This window comes from Nothoprocta perdicaria, unplaced genomic scaffold, assembly GCF_003342845.1.
Source record: "Nothoprocta perdicaria isolate Ctin4 unplaced genomic scaffold, notPer1 scaffold_72, whole genome shotgun sequence".
NCBI lineage: Eukaryota > Metazoa > Chordata > Aves > Tinamiformes > Tinamidae > Nothoprocta > Nothoprocta perdicaria.
The window spans coordinates 1,567,569-1,586,885 of NW_020455999.1; the positions used below are offsets into that span (position 1 = coordinate 1,567,569).

Consider the following 19,317-nt stretch of genomic DNA (forward strand, 5'->3'; position numbering starts at 1 on the left):
CGGCGGGCGCTGAGTCGGCGCCGGAGGGAGCCGAGCACGGAGGGAGCTTAGGCCGCAGCGGGAGGCCGGGACGGGAGCCATGGAGAGGCAACGCGAAGCGCGGTGAGGCCTCCCGCAAGGAAGCTTGTCCCCTCGTGGTCGCCGTAGCGGGGGGGCGGCGCTCTCGCGCTTCCCGCCTAAACCTCGAGGCCTGAGGCGAGGCGCGGGCGGCCTGGAGGCGCCGTCGAGGCGCGGCCGCCATGAAGCTGCTGCGGCTGCTGTGTCGCCACAAGACGGCGCTGGGCCTGGGCGCGCTCTCGCTCTTCGCGGCCGTGCTGCTCTACCTGGCCAAGTGCACCTCGGAGGGGCTGCGGCCRCCGCCTGGGCTCCCTCACAACCGGCCGCCCCCTCCGCCGCGGGTGCCTCGGGGGCTGCAGCCCGCGGCGGCCCCCGCTGAGGCGACGGCCTTCCTGGCCGTGCTCATCATGAGCGGCCCCAAGTACACGGAGCGCCGCAGCATCATCCGCAGCACGTGGCTCTCGGCCGCCGCGCGCCCCCCGCACGGCGCCGTCTGGAGCCGCTTCGTCGTCGGCACCGGCGGGCTGGGCGCCGAGGAGCTGCGGAGCCTGGAGCTGGAGCAGAGCCGGCACCGCGACCTCCTGCTCCTGCCCGAGCTGCGGGACTCCTACGAGAACCTCACCTCCAAAGTGCTGGCCGCCTACACCTGGCTGGATCAGCGCCTGGACTTCCAGTTCGCCCTCAAGGCCGACGACGACACCTTCGTGCGCTTGGACGTGCTCACGGAAGAGCTGAGGGCCAAGGAGCCCCGGCGCCTCTACTGGGGCTTCTTTTCCGGCCGCGGGCGGGTGAAATCCGGGGGCAAATGGAAAGAGAGCGACTGGGTCCTCTGTGACTACTACCTGCCCTACGCGCTGGGCGGCGGTTACGTTATTTCCGCGGATCTGGTGCACTACTTGCACCTCGCCCGCGACTACTTGAACACGTGGCAGAGCGAGGATGTCTCCCTGGGCGTCTGGCTGGCTCCCGTGGAYGTGAAGCGGGTGCACGACCCGCGCTTCGACACCGAGTATAAGTCGCGGGGCTGCAACAACAAGTACATAGTAACTCACAAGCAAAGCATCGAGGACATGCTGGAAAAGCACCAGAGCCTGGCGAAGGAAGGGAAGCTCTGTAAGGAGGAGGTTAAGCTCAGGCTTTCCTATGTGTATGACTGGGGAGTGCCTCCCTCGCAGTGTTGCCAAAGGAAAGATGGCATCCCGTGAAAGAGCCAAAAAAAAGGGAAAAGTCAAAGGACTCTCCGGGCTTGGTTACAGTCATGTGGGGACAACCCCAGTAATCTGGGCTTTAGAATTACTTGAGGATTTGCACGATTCACGATGTAACCCTGAAACTCCCGAGCGCTACTCACGTGCCATGGCGTACAGGTGTAAAAAGACAGAGATAGGAGGCAAAAAAATAACATGGAAAGGCTTATGGTAGAGAAACATAGGCAAAAATAGGTCACAAAATACAGTATTAAAAATTTGGGGGAGATAACTTGGATACAAAACTGCTGGAAGATCTGGAAGATTCTTAGATTTATTTWCTGTAGGTCATGGCAGGTCTTTGTGCCATCTACAAGACTGGGGAGGCAACAGCTCCTGTTTGGGGATTTTAAAGAAACAAGCATCAAGGTTTGAAGATGTTAATGGGACAGCAGATCAGTTGCTGTTGCGAGGCACATAASTGATAGGTATAAGCATCCAAGTAAAGGAACAGTTTTGCACAGGATATTCAAGTTGGAGAAGGAGAGAGTCTGCTCATTGGAGAGTATTCAAACCTACAGGAATGGATTTATTAGGGTAACTTGTGTCTATTTTGGGGGTTGTTTTAAAGATATCCTGTATATAAATTATCTGGCAGCTATAAAGGAAGTTTGTATTCCGAAAGGTGGGTGGGTTGTGGTATTTTGCAGAAATTAGAGTCTATTATCTTAATCTGGGATCCAGTAGTTGCTTTACGAAGYCTTCAGTGGTTAGGGTTAGGTTTTGCTCTTAGATTATCCTCCAAACAAACTGCATATGAAGAAACATTTTACTTCCTAAAACAATAAATAATCCTACTGAATACTCTGGTCAGAAGTTATGGAGCAGTAGATTTATATTGTTTTGGATGGCCTCTGTAAATATAAATTAGCAAAATTAGACTAGKGGGGGGTATTCTGAGTTTTAGACACGTCCATCTCAACTTATGTACCTCAGCTAAGAAAATAAACTCCATTTGTAGCCAAAAGCAACAGATCCCTCAGTATAAGCAGAGTTATTTCTTTTATGTCGGAAGGGCATGTTTTTTGTGATCAGTTTTACTGTTTGTTGCACAGTGCACTTTTATACAACTTCATTTACCTTTTCTCCCTGGGCCAGGGTCTCCATTTCACTTGCAGGAAGAGACAAGTTGCAAAGAAAAAGAAATAGCGCTGATGTCTTTCTGGTTTTGCTTTTTAGATCTGCAAGTTAACAATTTATGCCAAAGGAATCAAGATTTTTTTTTCTGTTCTTGAATCTCTTAATTAACTTATTGAGGATTAAGAAAGTCTTCTGGAGCAGATGATAATTCTCTACTTGGAAAATTTGAATAGTCTTCAACAGCCTTCTGAAAAGAAGAAAATAGATAGCAAGTTAAGATATCAAAAAATAACTTATTTTAGCATGTGTCCATTCTAATGCATGTTGTTCATATGTTGACAGGCAGGTGTACTGTACAGAATAGTGTATTATTCTCAAACATGGAGTTACTATTTAACAAGATGACAATAAATTTAATTTGGTTTTAACATTGTAAAAATACCTACTTGCTCTATCAGTTAAACTAGTGTTTTGTGTATATATGTGATTAAGTGCTTATAACTGTGAGTATTTATTTATAAGTATTGAAAATGTATTATGTATAGTAAAAATAAGATTGCTAAATGTTTTAAATTTGTTTAAGGAAGTGCTTTAAGGTCCATGAGAACTACGTGTCAAGCAATGCTTGAATTTAGTGAATCAGTGTTTGAAGTGTTGGGATTTGAGTTGCAGATCCCAAATCGGAATGTCTCAAGCTCGGAAGAACATACTCCTCATCCATTTATGTCCATAGCTCTGCTTATAGAAGTAATTTACATACTGACTTTGGTTAATTCTCCCCACAGTCCTCAATAGCAGCTTAAAAACAGCACTACTGTGTGATCCACATCTGYGCCCTGCGCTTAGCAGGCTGTAACATAAATAGAGGCATCTGTTCACCCGGCTTCTACACTGGTAGCAACGCAGGGCCATGGCTGTAAAGCAGCCAGAAAAAGGGATTCCTTGTCCCCAGTAAGCTACTGGTTCTCATTTACTCAGGACGTGGCCAACCCTTGTATTTAAATGGTCTCTAGGACAAGTCTTTAGAGCTCGATTTTTTTTTCACTCAAATCTCAGTCATCCCTTTTTAAAAGGAAGCTGGTTCAGAAATTATTCCAAGGCCAAAGAGTCTAAAGTAAATAAAGGCAGCAGTGTAGAGCACTGAGCCCAAGCTGGGAAGTTCTGTTGCTATAGGGCGTTTGATGTTTCAATTCTAAAGCAAATGRTCAAATTGCCTTTGAAGGAAAGGAGAACAAGGAGGGGAAAAACACAAATGACACAACTCAAAGGAACTATTTCAAATAGGCTGGCCAACGATCAACCGAACAAGATGCACATTAGGGTTTCTGCCAGTAGCCGTGGAAGTTGCCAGAAAATAGAATTCATAGGTTACAAAAGAACACAGCCTGTAACAGATTAGAAGCTTAAAATTGATCTTTGGTGCTCTTAGTCTCACAGTTTAATTAAACCCAGGGCAGCCTCCTTCCTGCAATAGAAATTGGAGCATCTTGTGGACATCAATATTTTCACTAAGCAAGTAATCCTAAATAACAGAGTTAGCCTCAAGCTAGTGGGACACAGAATCTTTATACAACAAAACCATCTTCTTTTCTTATAAATTTAGCTTCTTTTCAGGCCAGCAAAGKCAACACTCAACCATTTCCATTCCTCAACTCAGGTCTACAAGAACCCACCTTCAATTAGATGAGCAGTTTTCAAAGATCATCCACCTGAGGGCCAAAAGAAGGTTTTTTGCAATGCTCTGCCTTACCTTTTCTCCCAGCAGAGTTGCAAATAAATCCCCGTTTCCCARTTTTACTCGCTCAGACTAACACTCCCTTGTCCCGGCTCAAACACCGAAGAGCAAAGCAGCCCACATCCCTTTCCTTCCCGCTTTTACCCTCCTTGGTCCTCACTTCATTACTGGAATCAGCTGGGAAGCAACCAATGAGCTGCAGATAAGGATCATTCCCCAGCCTCTTAAACTGACATCCCCACCTCTGATACTGTCCATCTGTTCTCCTTGAAGCACTTAAAATCTTTCATTAATTTTTAAACGAGTTTTTGTAAAAATTAAGAGATTTCATGACATACTTCTTTTTGCATTTTTGTTATGAAAAGATTTTAAAAATGAGATTTTTTTAAATTCCATTTCTTTGAAATGCTTCTCTATTCAGATTTGCTCTTGCTATCAAACCCTCAGCAGGACAGGGTTCATCCCGAATGCCTCTCATTTCCCTGCTGAGTCGCCCTGTGCGATCCAATCACTAGATGTCACTGTGTGCCTTTTAGAGCACCCAACAGCGAGCATTCCCTGGAAGACAAAAGACACAAAGCTCGAACCCAAGTAGCATGGAAATACACTTRTTTATGACTAAAATCTAGCTGTTTCTCTAATGCGTCTCTGCTGATGAGGAAGAATTTGTGTGGAGGATCAGAGAGAGGAGCAAAAGCATTTTGCCACTAATATTTGGAAATTATTCAACACTAAGAGTACTGCTCAGTTAATAGTTGCTAATGCTCTCCCAGATCTTAAAAATACATCTTTGCAGAAGCCCTCACAGCCTCCAGATCTGTGTATTTTGCCCCATTTTGCTCGATTTAGCAGTAAAATTTCGATACCCTTCGGGAGCTAMAGAGACCTGAGTTTATGGAAAGATAACTACCCAGGCCTGTTAGGAAAAAATGCAGCTTCCCTTTGCCAGACTCTTTGGATGATTTCTTTGTGTCTATGTATATTTGTGGGTAACGGGCCAAAAAATTCACATCAAAGGAGTCTGCTCTTGTTGCTGGGGAGTTTCTGGCTTTTACAGCTTTCARTGATGTGGACATTTTTTATAAAACAAAGCCAAACAAGCCCAAAAGCCCGGGCCGAACTGAAGTCGTTTCAATCAACATTTTCAATGTCTTCATCAAGAAGTAATGTTTATGGGTTTCATCAGCTGAAAATACAGTTAGTTTGAGCTGTCAGGTTGTTTTCTTACAGGAAACCCTCCCGCAAAGGCTCAAATAAGTCTATTCCAAAAACCCTTATGTACGGCTCAAACCTCTGGTTTGATTAAAGAATGTGTAAAAACATGACCTACCCAAAAAGAAAAAAAGATTATCAGCATACCAATCAAATCTAGGAGCCTATCAGGTAAATCCTTTCTAGGAAAAAGGAAATAATTACTCATTTTACTTAATTAATACATTCGCCCGGGGTTAGAGACTGATATTCAGAGGGTGTTAAATGAAGGTTGGGAAAGCAGAGCTGTGGAATGCCTTCCCGATGCCTCCGTGTTATTGCAAGSGGAATAAATATTTGTCCTAAATCAGATTCCGGAGCTTTTGTTAATTTTGATCAGCGCCCGCTCAGTGCAACAATGCCCCTGTGAGGGCCACAGTACCGAGAGAGAAATRCTAGCACAAATGATAGATAGAAATTGCTGGACACAGAGGACACGCGCGGCCCGGGAGGGGGTCCACGCCGCTGCTCCAGCGCGGTCCCGTGCAGGCCACGATAGAGCGATCTCCGATTTAAGTGTCACTTTTATCCCCAGACCGCATAAAATCCAAACTTCAGCCCCATTTTATGCATTTTTTCATTATTATTGGTCTCAGGGAAAACATGGGAAAAAAATGTGGAAAAAACAATTCTAGGCTGATTCACGATCTAATGACAACTCAGCAAGCCACAACCAGCCCCTGCTCCGCAGCGCGGATAGCCCGGCCGACCCTGGTGTGTGCAGGCGCCGGGGCGCTCGCCTCTGCTCCGTCTTAACGAGCTGGCGCTAATGAACATCCAGGCCTCCGAAGCCGCAAGCCCCACCTCGCGGCGGCCGCCGTGATTCCCGGCTTTGCCTGACGGCCAAGGGAAGGGCATCGGAATCCGAGGCGCTGGGCGAGCGGGAGCGCCCCGGCGAGCGCCTCGAGTGCCAAGTGCATCGTACTTAAACAACAGAACCACGGGGAAGTTCGGAAGGACTTTTCCGAATTAATAAATTAGTCGCGCTGTCCTTAAATCGAGGACAAAGGTGTCATYGTTGCGAGTGATCAGTTGGTTTGGGCAGGTGCCGAACGGCTCCGCTTGGCTTTGAAGCATCATAGCGCAAGACACTGYGAAAACGTTTGTCCAAAGCAGATCCTAGCCACAAAAGTCACAAATATTTACTTTCTGTATTTACTTTAGAGAAGGACTCAAGCCAGAGATAGTAGATCTTGATTGCAAACATACCAGCAATTGGGGTGCTAAGAATTGAAGCTTTGGGTCTAATCTTCCTGATCTTGTCTGATAAATTTGTCTTTCTTTCCATGCCTTGACCTCAATAAAACAAATATTCCAGGCTCTGAACAAACACCCTTGTAAATGAGGCATGCTGGACTCCACGCCGGAGTCCTTGGCTCTGCTAAGACCAAGGAAGCCAGGAGCTAACCCAGGCCTAGAATAATTTCTGTATCTTGTGAAGGTCCTCAGATATTCGCATGGAAGAACCTCCGCATGAGCCATTTTCTCAGCTCTCTCTGCCCTCATTTGCAGCTGGTATTTGATGCTCTCTATCAAGCAGCTTTTCTGAGTCCTTTCTAAAACCAAACCTAAGTCCAGCTTGATGTATGCTGCAGAATATGAGAATATAAGATCTGAAAGATAATGAAAGTGCTAACTRCTCTGTGTCTCCGTTTCCTCACCACTACATTGAGAATAATAATACTGCAAATAAAGTGGAGCAAAGTGACCACAGGCCTTTGGGATCTTGGTTAGGCCTGGTCTAACGGAAGCCCTTGATTATCTCGTGCTTTATGAAAGTCCAAGCTGGCTTCTGAAAAGATTCATCAAAGCAAAAGCCATTGGCAGGAGGTTTATGAGGACAGGCAAAGGGGTAAGAAAACAATAACCGAGATCTAATTTCTTAGGACTAAGAGATAGTCCCGAGAGGACATAATTGAAGTCTGTAACAGCTACAGATAAGATCAGACTGAGTTCCTATTTTCAGCTAGTCTCAGATAATAGGACTGGAGGCACCCAAATACAGTCAAAAACCTGAGCCTAACRGAATACAGTGATCTGGAAGCTGCAGCCTCCCGGGGTGGGTGAGATGGCAGGAAATCCATAAATACTGCAATTCGAAGAACTAGCCACCAGCCAAGGCTGCCCTGTCCCCATGACCCAAAGTGCTGGAGTCACCAAAGAAGAAACAGCTGCCCCTTTTGGGGAAGGATTGAGATGACCAGAAGGAGCCCAAAGGGGTAAAATGACCTTGATTTTCATTCTGTGACAGGAAGGACTTTATCCTCGTTATGGTGCACCGTAAAGCTCTCTGCATCCGACTGCTCCATTTGCTCTTGGAAGAAAAGCAGAGCCATGTTTAGCCCAGGAAGCTGCTCCGAGATGGCGTCTTGGTCCATGGGAGTGGGCAACTCCGTTTCTCCCTGTTGAGAATTGGATCCACCAGGCAGTGGTCCTAGATGAGCTCCCATAGGAAACTCCAGAAGCCACTGGGGTAAGAACTAGTGAGGCAAGTGGCTGGAAAGATTTCACAACCTTAGCAGAGAGGGAAGATTTAAAGTGATTTTTTTTCCTGTGGGGCCAAAGGACAATCAAACATGGAGAGGGTCACCCAGAGAGTCACTTCAATCTCCACCCTTGGAAACTTTCAAAATTCAGCTGGATAAAGCCCCAAATAACCTTGTCCGACCCATAGCTGATCCTGCTTCGAGCAGGAAGTTGGACAAGAGACCTCCTGAGGTATCTTCTAACCTCAAGTTACCCTACAAGCAACAGCAAGGAAGCCTCCACTTACCCTCAGCACGCAAAGAAATCAGCCAGGTCAAACAACAAATGACGGGTGACATCACCAGACAGAGGAATGCTCGAGAATCATCCCATCGCTTGTGTTTCATCAGCTCCACGTTGGCCTGCGCATGGAGCACCCCRCCCAACGCATGCGGATCTGCTCACGCCCTACCTCTGACAGCTTATTTATTCAAAAGCATTTGTCTCTCAGTGCTTCGCAGATGAAGCAGGAGATCAAAGGCCCGGCTTTCTTTTCCTCCCACTTCATTCCCCTTCCATGTTCAGACTTGGGATCATGTTGGCTAGAGATTTCTTCCCAGTACAGGAAGTCAATCTAACAAAACAAGGGCGTTTTGAGGAATCCGTAGCGAAAGAGCAGGCACCAGAGCAGGTTGGAGGTAGCTGCAGGTTCCTTGACCATGAAGCTGTAAGAGCCTTAGGTACCATTATTTGGGAGTAGGATTATTCCAAGCGATGGAACAGGGCCAGGTCCAGAAACATTACAAACCAAGGGAGGTTCTAYCCTTGCCAAAATACTCAGAAGGGAGAAGTGCTGGCCAGCTCTTCTATGAAGGGAAGAGGAGGGAAGTACTTCCATTTAGCTCAGGTATTAATGCCATCACCAGAGAACTTCTCAGGCTCCATCCATCCTCACTGTACCCATTAGAAAGGTCAGTGCTATGGAATAGTTAGAGGGAAGACAGGGTATAGAGAGACCGACACAGGAACTCTACAGCCGTCAGGCTTGCTTTGCTACCCTCTAGGTTGAGCCACGTCTCCATGGTCCTACCTAAGCTCCCTAAACTGTTCTAGCATCTCTCCTTAGGCTGCAAAGGAGCAGCTCTGAGTTGTCCCACACTCCATATTCCCGTTCCTTGAGTTATTCCCTTCTGTTCTTTCCTCTCCCGACAGAAAACAACCTGTGATTCATTGATTTCTTTCTAAGCAAACATGAAACCTCTTCCACGTAATCAGAGTTTGTTTATTCCTCCGCTTCCCCTTTCATGTGAGGCCTATGGCTTTCCAGCTTTTTCCAGGCATCAAACACTGATTTCGCTTGGCTTTTGTCAGTGAAATGGACTGGAACAGAGAGTCACAAACAACTAGATCAGTAACACCCTTGTTTATTTAAAAGGCAGTTACTTTTTTTTTTTTCCTGTAACTGTTTAACTTTTGAAATCCAATTTTTTTTTAAGATATATTTATCTCCCTGCCTTTACACAAGAAGAAACTGAAGAAGAGAACCAAAAAATCGAGTAAAGATAGAAATTAGGATAAAAGGCTCACTTAGTGATTGCTGATTGGTGGGAGACAACCCTGCAAAAGCCTCTTCTGCATTTCCTGGCACTATGGTTGTAGTATTGGGCATATATAGAGCACCTATATTTGCAAGTGCAGGGCCTTATGTGCGAATGAACTGAGGCAGCCAGGCCAGAGCAAGGGAAACAGTGAAGATTTTTATCTTCTTTTTGAGGCAAATCTACAACAGCATCAAGTCACTAGGGCCATAAGTATTAAAGGAAAAGTGCCTCTTTTAGGTATTTTCTTAGCCCTCTTCCTCGCCGATGGAGCCAGGCTGTTGCCTCCACTTCAGCTTAGCTGCCCAGCAAAGCTGATGTGTCACCATCCATTACCAGCTCCAAATCAGCTCTGGATACCCGTGCATTAAGCACTTTGGGGGCTTACTGAAGAACACTTCCTCTTTCTGTAACTTTCGTATTTTCAAAGGACATTTTCTTGTCCTTTGGGAATGTTGGAAAGAAAACAGCGTTGTCAATAATTGCCAACTGCGTGTACTGATTGTGATATTTAATACTTGATTGCAATTGCACTGGCGCTGAAACCATCATACCCTGGCTACAAAAGGCCCTAGTGTCAGAAATACAGTAGAGTTTTTCATGCCAGCTGCTGTTCTGGGTTATGGCTCCAGTCTGGCTGCATTGCTCAGTGAAATATGTTATTAGAAAATTAAACCAACAAAGACAACGTTACAGCAATGCTCTGCCGGAGCCCAACCCGCAGAGGGCTGGGATATTCATCCCAGAGCAGGGAGTTGTAGCCTAGGTCASTCTGGATGGTTTCTAGCCTGCCTAATCCTGCAAAATCCCAAGCAATGCCCTGGTTCAAAGGCTTCACGATGGTGCTGAGCATCACACTTCACTTAAATTCATGCCATGCTCRCTCTAGGCACTACAGCCCATGGACAGGACTCTCCTACCTGAAACAACCCCCCTGGAGACTAGGGAAATTTGGTAATTGAGCAAAAGAGGAGAAAGAAAAGCAACCGCTTTCTCTGTATGGTTGCTGTTGCATGGATTATAATCAAAGAGGCGACAAGATAAGATCATCACAGTCAAAACAAACTGCAGAAGCTCAAGGGCGTTGGGAAGGGATGCCGATGCAGGAAGGGAAGTAGAGGTTCAGATTATCGTTCTCAAGGTGAAGCAACCAAATGCTGACGTACCTCATCTGACAGCTCCTGTGGGCACAGCAGCATTTCTCAGCCTTCCGATTGCCTTGCTGACCAGGCCGAGCCTCCGTGGAGCAGTGCAACCACGTCCCCAACATCCACCACGCAGCTTCGCTCCTTCTCTCAAAACTCTGGCCTGTGCTTGTGCTTTTGCATTGCCTGATGAGCGAGAAATCAACAGGAAGCCAAGCATTTCACAACCAGGCCGTGATGGAAAGGAGAGCCCAGAAGTTCTTCCCGAAGACTCCCAGGTGCAGCTGGTAATACACACTTCTCACATCAGAGGGCACCAGCATGTTTTTAACCGGGAATACGTTTCCTCACCACCTCCCGCTGAAGTCGGTTCCAGCTGCTCATAAGCAAAGGCAAGGGAGCAAAACCCACTGAGGTTTAAGTCTGGTCACCGTGTATAAATGCTGTTTGCAAGACAGTCCTTGGTGATCCCCGCAGTGCACAGGCAGGAAAGGACTGCCTGTGCATTAAATACCAAAGAGGAGTTCTGGCAAATTCTGGTTTCAGTCTTCCCCCTATCTACCTGGGGTCGGACTCAGCAAGCTGGGAGGTTGTTGTTTCGGATTATACCAGGGTTGGTGAGATTTGAATGTAAATCACTGAACTAAGCAGAAATGACCCCCAAAATACGCTGCTCTTGACAGAGACAGATCCTGAGGTTGGTTTGGGGCTTTGTGGTTTGTGCTCCAATCTGGTTTGAGGCCCAAGTCCAGCAGCACTGAGATCTTACAACTTTATATGGAAGGAGAATTTCGTAGTGGTCTGAGACGGTGGGATTTCTGCCATCCTGAATGGCATAAATCTAGGAAGATTTGCAGAGCACTGGAGCCATTTACTATATTTGGCTCCAAGTCCTCTCCTGAGATGCAGCTATTGCTGGAGTGCTCCTGTACTCCCAGCTCCCTTGCAGCTCTCTCCATTGCTCAGGCTTTATGCACCAGAAGGGGGAATGTTCCTGTCTGAAGGAAGCCATCCCTCAGACAGCTGGGGGCAGCACAGCAGATAGCAAGATGTCGCAAAACCCCAAACCAACCAAACAAAAATACCTGAAGAGCTGAAGATGGCCAAACAAACACCAAAAAAAGTCTATCTGTGACTTAATCACATCTTCCAAATGAAGGTACAAAATGGTTCGAATGGAGCTAAGAGCTTATGAGAGGGGTAAGGTGAAGATAAGAGAAAAAATGCTCTGGATAATGTCTTGGTATCCACTGCTCACATCCTGCAGGATGACACCTCCATGACTAATTCACTCCTTCCCTCTGGGCTCTGCTGTAGAAGTTGCTTCATTTCTGTGGGCTCCTAATGCCCAGCCCCAGCAATGGCCTTACATTCTCTTACATCAAGTATTTCTTGTTGCATTTACTCTCATTTGCCATCGAAATGCTTGATCCAGTGAAACCAACGATTAGTGGAACTCACCATTCATTCATTCATTGATTCAAGGCGCCAGGATCTTTCCTGGACAGATTTACCCATCGGAAAAAAGTCTTCCATATGCAAATTGCTGTCTGGCATCTGGTGTCCAGAGACTAAAGGCAGATGTTACCACTAATCAGAGTCTTCCAGATGGTCACCAGCCCCAGGATGTTTGTCTTACACCACAGTGAAGCCAAGAACCAAAGAGCTCTCGTCATAGCCAAAACTCAGTCTGACCAAGGGAARTACTGTGTGTGCGCTCAGAGATGGGTTGAATAAGTCTTAACTCGTCCACAAGGAGCACTATTGGACCTCTGGGCAGCTTCTTATCCTACCCAAGATCTCCAAGTGCTTTGATAACATTAATCAATGGGGCTTCCTTAAGCCTCACAGGCCCATCTTTGTGGAGCAAGCAGGGAGTTATTTTGCCTCGTGCACAGAAGGAGACATTTCAAGAGGAAGCGACTTGTCTTGGGTGGAGTTACTGGATCAAATGGAGTTAGCATGAAYATTGTGATAAATTATTAATGCCGCATCAAATTATTAATGCAACATCATACTTTGGATGTTTCAAGTCAGTTTTTTGAAGCCTCGTAATAGGCAACAGCATCAACAGAGCAAACTTGTAGGAAATGACTAGTTTTAGTTTTAATTTAGTTTTCTTTCAAGCATGGAGAAGTCACAGCTGGGCTAGCAGGCACACAATGCTARGAGACACAGGCCCTGCACTCCGTGGAAACACTTAGTTGCCTGTTTTTACACCTTGAACCAACTTCATACATCTTTGTTTGCTTTCTAACTACTCCCCATGTCTACCCTGGGTGCTACTCCCGTGTYTACCCTCAGTCCTACTTCCAGGTTTACCCTCAGTGCTGCTTCCACGTTTACCCTCAGTACTGCTTCCAGGCAACTACAGGCCAGTCAATCTCACCTCCATCCCCGGAAAAGTGATGGAACAGCTCATCCTGGCTGCTGTCTCCAGACACGTGGAGCAGAAGAAGGTGCTCAGGAATAGCCAGCATGGATTCACCAAGGGGAAATCATGCTTGACTATCCTGGTGGTGGTGCAGAAAATGGTTGTCCAGCTCCTATTCTACTCACAAAGTGATCTTAAAAATGAGGATTTTAGGACTCAAAGCAGAGTTTTTTCTTCTTTCTTTCATTCTTGTGGGATTGGAAGCTCTAGGATTCACATTTTCAACCAGCTATGCATCATATGTATATTTTAAATGAATGTTGAATGTCCTACACCGTCACATGATTTCATAGTTTGGAGATTTAGGGAAAAAAACAGTATCTTAGGATAAAAGTCATGCCAGTTGCTAACACTGTAGATCTATAGCAATCCAACTTTGAAGACAGAAACATTTCCGAAGCCTTACATGCAAATTTCAGTTTATCATGAACMATTTTAAATATACTGCAAAACTTAGAGCTAATCCACTTTTTTTTTTTTTTTCCCCCCCCCCTCTCTCCTTGGAAACACTTCTGTTACAAACTCCTCATTGGATATTCCCAGCTCTTTGCTAAAATAGCATAGAACAAGTAGACTATTCTCACCTAACGGTCTCAGGCCAGGCCAGAACAGAAATGCCGTGTTAGAAATGAAATGGACATGATCTCATTTTGTGAGAACTGTAGCTCCTGGATTACTGTTGTTTACTTAGCAATATGGGAGCTGTTATGTGTGAAATTACAAGTCTACTGAATCAATTAACTTCATTATGCATGGAATATTGGAGAACCTGGCAGTAAAAAGCTGATTTCATACATTGCCTTGTGTTGCCAAGAAGTTAGCTCATGGGTCTGCTCAAACCGCAGGACGGTGAAGAACTGGAAGACACCAACTCTACYGAGAGCCACTGTTACCACATCTCTCGACCCACTCAACAGCTCAGCTTCCCTCTCAGTAAAATGGAACAGCCTTTGAGGATTGGGGGAGTCCTAAATCCTAAATTGGGGGAAGAATTAACATCTGCAATGTTTTGGAAGAATAACACACCATAGAAGCAGACTCTGCTCGATTTTATGTGCCTTTCTGGAGGTAGCTTTCCAAATGGAAGAGAAACAGAAGACACCTCAGCATTAACTTTATCACAAAACAACGTGGCCACAGTGACCATGGCAGGATTCCCCTCTCAACAGCATCTAGACTAAAATACTACCAGAAAGGGAGTCAAATGATTCAGCCAGAAAGCACGTGCCTAGCAAGTTGCCTCCAGCACAGCTCCATTCCCCCCTACACATGCCCTGTTGGAAAATAAGGATGATGACGGGTTTAGGAAGGGCAAGGAGCATTGTGCAAGGTGAAGGGAGGATAGCAGAGAGAGGAAAGCCCTTTCCCTCAGCCTCCTCCTCCTCTTGCACCACCTTTGGCAAGTTCAACAGGGCCAGCTCGGACTAAGGATCAGCTCTGAAACAGAAAGAAATCCACCTTAAAGCAATTTTCCAAGCTGCAACATGCAAATAAACACATTAGCCATCTTTTCCCCAGCAACCACAGGACACCTTCCCAAAAGCAACACAGCAAGTCTCTTAATAGAGGCTTAATGAGCTGTGGAAAAATAACACTATTCATTCTCAGCTACTCATTCTCTGTCCCTTCTGAAGTCATCACTCCGGCCACCGCAGAACCACACAGGCAGCCTGCAAACTCATGGGCACAAGCCCACTTCAGCACACAAGCTCCCAAATAGCCTTTAYTGGCTCCAAGCTTTGGCTCTGACCTGACTTGACTCCATCCCCAGCTGTGCAAGCCCTAAATCCAAATTGGGCTGATCTCATGAAAGCTGGAAATTACTACCAGAGGAATGGTGGGAAGAGTTACTCTGCTTTGCAGTTGATTAGCTACACTCWATTCTTACTTTATAGGAACCATAGGCAATACTACAACACCTTTTTTAGTCCAGGATCTCAAAGTACAGCATGAAGTGAATAAGGACTATTCATATCTTAGATTAAGGAAACCATATACAAAAGGATTAAGGGAATTGACCACTTCAGACAGTGTCTAGAAGCATATGGCCATTTTACTAAGCCCTCAAGCACACTGGTGAGTCCAGCAAGCTTTTACCAGGTTAAATGGATGCTTTCCTTCTTATGCTCTTCACCTTAATGCTGGGATGAGCACTGATCCCTTCAAGATCAAAAATTTGCCTGTTCTACTCTCACATTGGCTGTCTGAGGCACACCACGCCGAGAACGTGCTTATAACCACTATTGATACCTGCACTACCAGTGCCAACGCCTTCCCTCCCCAAAAATGAAACAGAAGTCCTCAGGAAAGTGGTATTTTTTCATTCCTCGGTACTTTTTTCCATTCCTTTCTGTTTCTACATAGCCAAAAGGCAGTCTTGTGAGCTGAAGCAGAGTTGCCTGCACTCTGTTTTGGGCTCCTTTCAATACCACTATTGATCGTCCTGACTACAGTGCCCAACAGTGATGACACATCTGCCGTTATCAGCCAGAGTGCTCCAGCACTCAAACATCCTTCTACATATTGATAAGCAGCAGTCCTGGAGGCCTCTCTTTGGACTTGGACTCTTCAGCACTCAATACAGTTGCAAGATGGAAGGTCAATATTACTCTGGCAGCTGGCGTTAATGAGAAAATGCTACTCTCTCAGTTTCTGCCCCTCGGTAAATACACAGATACTATTAAGTGTTAGAAAAACATGGGCACTCCCCATAGAGTTGCTTTCTACTGAAGAAAAGTTGGAGWCTACTTTAAAGCTCTCTTTGATTTGTTTTTGAAAGGACTAATACGGAATAGACTGCAAGAAATGGGGGGAAAGGGCTGGCCACTTTGAAGCCGTTCGGAAAACAACTCTCAGCCAAATCCCCTCTGCTTAAGAGAGCTTGAGCCCATATCTCCATGGAAAATACTCTAAGCTTTCGAGCCTTTCTTCATTTTATATCAGTATTAAACCTTCCATCAATACAGACAGCATAAAATGAAAGCCCTACAGGCGACTGCTATACAGATAAAGCTGATAAATTCCCACACAGATCAAATTATGAAATACAAAAAGCGTTTGAAATATTTGTAACTGGATGTAGGGCTGAGTCAACCACAGAGACCAAAGAAAGGGCCCTGTAACACATATTTTAGTATCTCCTTCACTATCTCTGAAGAGAGACACTTTCACATGCAGCTCCCTGTTCTAATTTTTCTTAAGACCTTCACACTGGAGGCCCGAGTTCTGGAAATATTCTTCTTGAGGTATTTTACACCTAAATCTGAACGAAGAAACACTAGATGTTATAAGCAGCGATCCAGTTTTCACAAACTTCCTACTTTATTTTCAAAGTAACTTGGCCAGTCAGAAAAGAAAGGGTGGAGAGCTTCTCCCCACACACTGCAGCCCTCGCCTACGGCTCTCCATTTATCTCCTACACAAGATCGGTGAGAAAAGCAGGGCCCTTCTCAAGCCCAGATCTTGCGTTTGGGGAGGCCTCAGGCTGCTGTAGCTACATGCCAGGGGGTTAGGCCCAAGAGCGATAAAAGCARATGGACCTGAACCTCAAAGCGACCAGTTTTCCTTTATAGAAGCGCCAATCCCGACCCAAGAAGCTCCTTTAATGAGCAGGGAGTTGGCTGGCARCACACAGGCCTTTCCCAGTCAGCTAACTCACTTTTCCACAGCCCARCAGGTTCCACAGAAATCCTTAATGGCCGAGCTGGGGTAAATAAATCTATCCTTGCAAAATTTGACCAAGAAAATTCACGACTGTCCCTCTGCAGCTCTGCCAGTGTCCACGGATGAAACCTCTCTGTACCCTAAAAGATACACTGCTTTAATACTCTGCATAAAACAGCTTAGCAGGAGGTATACCTGGGGTATAAAAGATGACCTTCTTTAAAGATGACCTTAATTTTGGCTCTTTTCTCCCAGGTTAAGGCTGGACACATCACCCATTTCATTTGCAAGGATGTATCCTCGTGCAACACAAGAAAATAAGCACGTGCAACCCTCTCTTTCATCTCCTTGCCAAGGACAGGATAAACTACATGAGGTTTGGGGCATTTTTGTTTGTTTGTTTGCTCGTTGAATGCAAACCTTTCTTCAAAAGCCAAGGGCCACCAGTGAAGCACCAAAGCCACGTGCCATCCAGTATCAGTCCCGCTTGCACCCAGACTGCTGCAATTGCTGCTTAAAGTTGCTATTTTTTAATGCTTTCTGTAATGACATCTCTCAAAAGCTTAAGCAGTGGAGAAAGGCGAGTGACAAAAATGAAAGAAAGTTGTGTTTGTTTCTTCAGTTCGTTAGGCAAAGCAGAGGGAGACGCTGCCAGACCACACAGTTCTGTTATTCAGTTAAAAAAAAAAAAAAAAAAAGAAAAAAGAAAAAAAAAAGAAAAAGACAGCTTCATTTTTGTTTCTTTGATTCATAAATAGAGCACGTGTGTGGTCTCCAGAGTAACACAGCAGCCTGGCTCTCCCACCTCCTGGTCTCTTCCCAGGCATTTTAAGGCACTGCTAATACCTGATGGYAACATCATCAGTGTGTTTTCCTGGGCAAGGAAAACCCTTCGCATGGAACGACATTAGGGCCGCTCTCTGAGAGGGACAACAAGTCCCTCTTTGCTGCTGCAGCTCCCTTCCTTTGTGCCAGGTCTGGGGTTTGCAGTTAATTTTGCAGACATCGGTGCTAGCTTTAAAAAGGCCCTTACTGTTCTAATGCTTGTGCAGTTCTTTTCTGCTGCATTATCATAATATAGTAAAATTGTTTATTGATATATAACAAACRTACAGTCGTGCAAATGTTCAGATACTGACAGAATATAAACTCAAGTATTTATAATTTTCGGCATGCAATCAGGTATTCGTTTGGCATAAATTGACAGTCAGCATTATTGTTTCTAAGCTTTGGAGTCAGCAAAGATGGGGGTGCATTTGGTCCCCATGCAAATATGAAGGGGTAAATCTATGACACTTGCTTAAAACCATTTGAGAATGAACCAGAACACTCTTTTTATGCAAAAATATCTCTCAACATTAATCTAAACCAGGCTCCTGTACCAAATGAGTAGGTTTAACCTAACCTACCTAACCTAACCTAACCAGAGGATTTCCTTTCCTCTCCCACTCATGGGGCAGTTCCTGAGAAATGTTATCATGCATTTCCACTGCTTTGGAACGACTCTGTTTCTAGCCCCAGTCACCCTTCTGCTGCTATTTTCATACTTAATGCAAAGCAGAACAGTCTCCAGGTCCTTCAGGCAAGCCATGGGACCCTTCCTTCTCACCATCTTTTAAATATAAAAAGCATGCAATATAATATTCCCYTCAGTCATGAAAAAATACAATATAATCTTAAGTAAATATTAGCATTCCACTTATGTAAATACAAACTGCTGTTGAGGGCTAAAGCACTGAGCCTGTCAAAGCCCCTCACTGAACTTATTTCTTTGGGAAGGACAGTAAGGGTCAGGAGCGAAAGACATTTTGGTGTTTGTTATGAGTTAGGGGAAGACTTCTACTGGAAAAAGAATGAGCCAAACAAGAACTTCATCCCTAAGCTCTTGGAAGACAGAGACACTACTTGAAATCACGTTTTCTAACTCAGTTCCTAAAGGAATATCTTGTGATTGCAGTTTTATCTCATTCCTTACTGCCAGCTACGCAGGGCTATCTAAGAAGCGGGTGAGGGCTAAGGTGACCAAGTTAACCAGCACAGTCTGCCCCCTCACACACACACACCTTCACACAATATCATCTGTTTATGGGTATTTCTGATAAATTTATCCATGACAAGGGGAAATTCACCCTCTGTGAAGAACTGGAGTGATAACTTTTATCTCCCATTGCACATCACAGGGTGGATATTCCCATACAAAAGCACCCATGGCTGTAACYGATTGTCAATAACTTGAAGTTGGAAGGTATGGAGACACAATATCTTTTTTTCCAACAGAGTTAAGATGTGCCAAACAAAACCAAACACCGCTTGGCCCTCTTAGGATTAGGATCACCCAACATGAGTCATTCATTCCTGGAGATCAAAGAGCTTCATATACACTAATGACTGCCTCACGAAGACGGTTTTATTCTTTATTCTTCTCATTGGATTTGATAGACCTTAAGTTGCAGGAAAACAAAGCAACATGACTGASGTCAGCCCAAGACTCTAAGCCAGGTTTTGAATGTGTATCTTCCAATCCCTGGTCCTGAGCCTGACTTACGGTACCCTTCTCCCTCAAGCAGGGCACCGCAGTAGAGAAGACTGCATCTTATTACTGGCAGTATTGAATTTCTAACAATTTTTACTAGTCTTTAAA

General features: G+C 45.2%; 1 protein-coding gene across 1 annotated transcript; it reads left to right on the top strand.

The window, feature by feature from the left end:
* The first annotated feature begins 183 nt into the window (after positions 1-183).
* B3GALT6 (beta-1,3-galactosyltransferase 6) lies at positions 184-2,586 on the top strand. The gene has a single exon (XM_026051029.1). The coding sequence runs from the start codon at positions 240-242 to the stop codon at positions 1,260-1,262; it is 1,023 nt and encodes a 340-aa protein (XP_025906814.1). The 5' UTR covers positions 184-239; the 3' UTR covers positions 1,263-2,586.
* The last annotated feature ends 16,731 nt before the right edge of the window (positions 2,587-19,317 follow it).